Genomic DNA, 2,683 nt, shown 5'->3' on the forward strand with positions numbered 1-2,683 from the left:
GCTCCTTCAGATGACCACTTGTTCCGATCGATGGCACACGCACTTTCTGAGCAGCACTTCAAAACATAAGAAGTGGAAAATTGGGTCTCTGAATGGTTTGCCTCAAAACAAGAACAGTTGTATTGGGACGGTATCCACAAATTACCTGAAAGATGGGGAAATGTGTAGCTAGCGATGGACATTACTTTGAACAAAGCACTTTTGATGTTTCTCTTGAAATTATCGTGTTTTCTTTGATTACAAAACCGCATTATTAACTGGTGCATCTGGTCCTTTAAAAATGTACAGGAGGGCCCCCACTGGTGTGGCTCAGTGGCTGAGCATCGACCCGTGCACCAAGAGGTCACCAGTTCGATTCCCGGTCAGGGCACTTGCCCAGTTGCAGGCTTGATTCCCAGTAGGGGGCGTGCAGGAGGCAGCCGATCAATGTTCTGTCTCATTGATGTTTCCAGCTCTCTCTCCCTCTCCCTTCCTTTCTAAAAGCAATCTATAATAATCTATAATAATAAAAGGATAATATGCTAATTGGACCAGACGTCCTTCCGGACGACCTTCCAGACGAAGCTGGGGCTACAAGGGAAGCCTGGGTCCCAGGTGCCAGAGGGAAGCTGGTGCCGGCAGCGGGTGGCAGGAAGGCCTACTCTTGCACAAATTTCGTGCACGAAAGGACGTCTGGTCCAATTAGCATATTAACCACTCACCTGCTAAACAGCATCGGCGTTAGGTCCAATTTGGGGCTCTTAGGAATAAAGCTGTTATGAACATGCATGTACAGGTTTCTGTGTAAACATAAGTCTCATTTCTCTAGAATAAATGCCTAGCAGTGTAAATGCTGGGCCATATATTAACTGCAAGTTTATTTTTATGAATATCTGCCAAACTCTTTTTCAAAGTGGTCATCCTACTTCACATTCCCACCAGCAATGTGAGTAACAATCTCTCCTCATCCTCGTCGGCGTTATCATGACTTTTGAAACTAGAGACAAAAACGCAAGCTTTTTGTGTTCACGGACCACTGGACTAATTCAGGAGCCGTGCTGCTAACAACACTGACATCCACCTCCGCAAGGAGCCATCACACAGCAGAGCACCGGGGCTACCTGCGTCGGCGTGATGATGGGCACCCCGCCCACAATGTCAGTTCTGTAGGACACCTGCTTCTTCCCACAGTCCCCCGGGCGGCTCTGGTTTTCAGAATGAGGCTGTGAGTCTGACTGCTTTGGTACCTAAAAGAGGAAGGGAAATGAATGATTTTACAACCAGCATTACAGATGACACCCTTTGTCACAGAATTTCCAGCTTAGTCTATTTACATAAAACCAGCACGTGTCAGAACTGTTGACAGTGTATGGACTCTGTAAGGCTCATATGACCCTTTCTTTATAACACAGCCACCACTTACAGAGTGCTCACGCGGGCAGGACTCTCGCCCACGTCTCGTCTCACCGTCCATCCAATCCTCTCCCGAGGGTGGGTTCCCGGCAGCCCCAGACAGGGCTCCCAGGCCCAGGGAGACACTCCGTTCCAGCTGAGTCAGTGAGACTGTCGCCCACACTCAGCCACCACACTACACCTGCTCCCCGAGCACGTCACGCCGTGTGCGGCTCTGCTGCCATCTCTTCCTTCCCTCCATCCCCCCCAGGACCCTGCCACGGCCCTGTGGACAGGGACGGTGGCGTATTCATCATCTCTGGCTTTAGGGCAGAGCTACTACTGGAAAATACTGAGCATTCAATACATGTTGAAAGACTGACTCAATGGACCAATCTAAAAGCAGGAGAGAATAAAATACTTAAATTAAAAGTTAAAATGTTCCAAATAGCTTAAAGCTTTTAGGAATTTCACTTTATTTTTATACGTTATTGATTTTAGAGAGAGGAAGTGAAAGGGAGAAACATCGATGAGACAGAAACATTAACATTGATTGGCTGCCTCCTGCACGCCCCCTACAGGGGATCGAGCCCACAACCCAGGCACGTGCCCTGATGGGAATCGAACCAGCGACCTCTTGGTGCATGGGTCGATGCTCAGCCACTGAGTCACACTGGCCGGGGAAAACTTCTTAGGAACTTTAAAAATTCTTAAGGAATTCCAATGGCTGCATCAGTGATAAACCCACAAGAATAAGCAACGACTGTTAATATAGGAATTTCCTATGTGAACGAGCACCTCACTGAAGTGGAAACAAAGGCATGACAACTGCTTAACAACTTGCTGACCGACCACGAGGTAACTCAGCAGAGGCCCTGAGCCTGTGCCGCTGGTCAGCACGAACCGCCAGCGCGGTCAGCTCGGCCGAGTGGCCGGACCCGTCTCTGAAGGACTCCAGCAGAGACTGGCAGGAAGGGGGAAGTGGCCGTGAAGGCCTTTTAAGAGCACGTGCTGCTGAGCCGGTGAAGAAGTCACTTTCTGGAAAGCGCACAAACGTAAAATAGCTTCTGCTTCCGCAGAGCAGACGCCGCGCGTGGGCGTTTGTCACGTGGTGGCAGCTGTTCTGGCGAGAGGCCCAAGCCCGGGCCTTGCCTCTGAGAACAGCTGTAGTGTGTCGGCTCCGTCCTGAGTGTGATGTGAATATGCATCGAACGTATGCGGGCTTTCACGGCCATGTTTCTGGAGAATCCGTTGTCTGGGGTCAGTAAAACACCTGCCCTTCAGGAAAAACACAGGCTCCCACAGGAAACCC

At 49.9% G+C, this 2,683-nt stretch overlaps 1 protein-coding gene across 3 annotated transcripts in view; it reads right to left on the bottom strand.

Annotated features, from left to right (window-relative positions):
• The window catches only part of PLEKHA1 (pleckstrin homology domain containing, family A (phosphoinositide binding specific) member 1), a 24,563-nt gene that overhangs the window by 10,237 nt on the left and 11,643 nt on the right, over positions 1-2,683 (bottom strand). For all 3 annotated transcript variants that reach the window (XM_014528291.1, XM_014528292.1, XM_014528293.1), the window contains exon 5: positions 1,101-1,226. In XM_014528291.1, coding sequence (XP_014383777.1) covers positions 1,101-1,226 — 126 coding nt within the window. The remainder of the gene's footprint in view (positions 1-1,100; positions 1,227-2,683) is intronic.

This window comes from Myotis brandtii, unplaced genomic scaffold (assembly GCF_000412655.1).
Source record: "Myotis brandtii unplaced genomic scaffold, ASM41265v1 scaffold628, whole genome shotgun sequence".
Taxonomy (NCBI): Eukaryota; Metazoa; Chordata; class Mammalia; order Chiroptera; family Vespertilionidae; genus Myotis; species Myotis brandtii.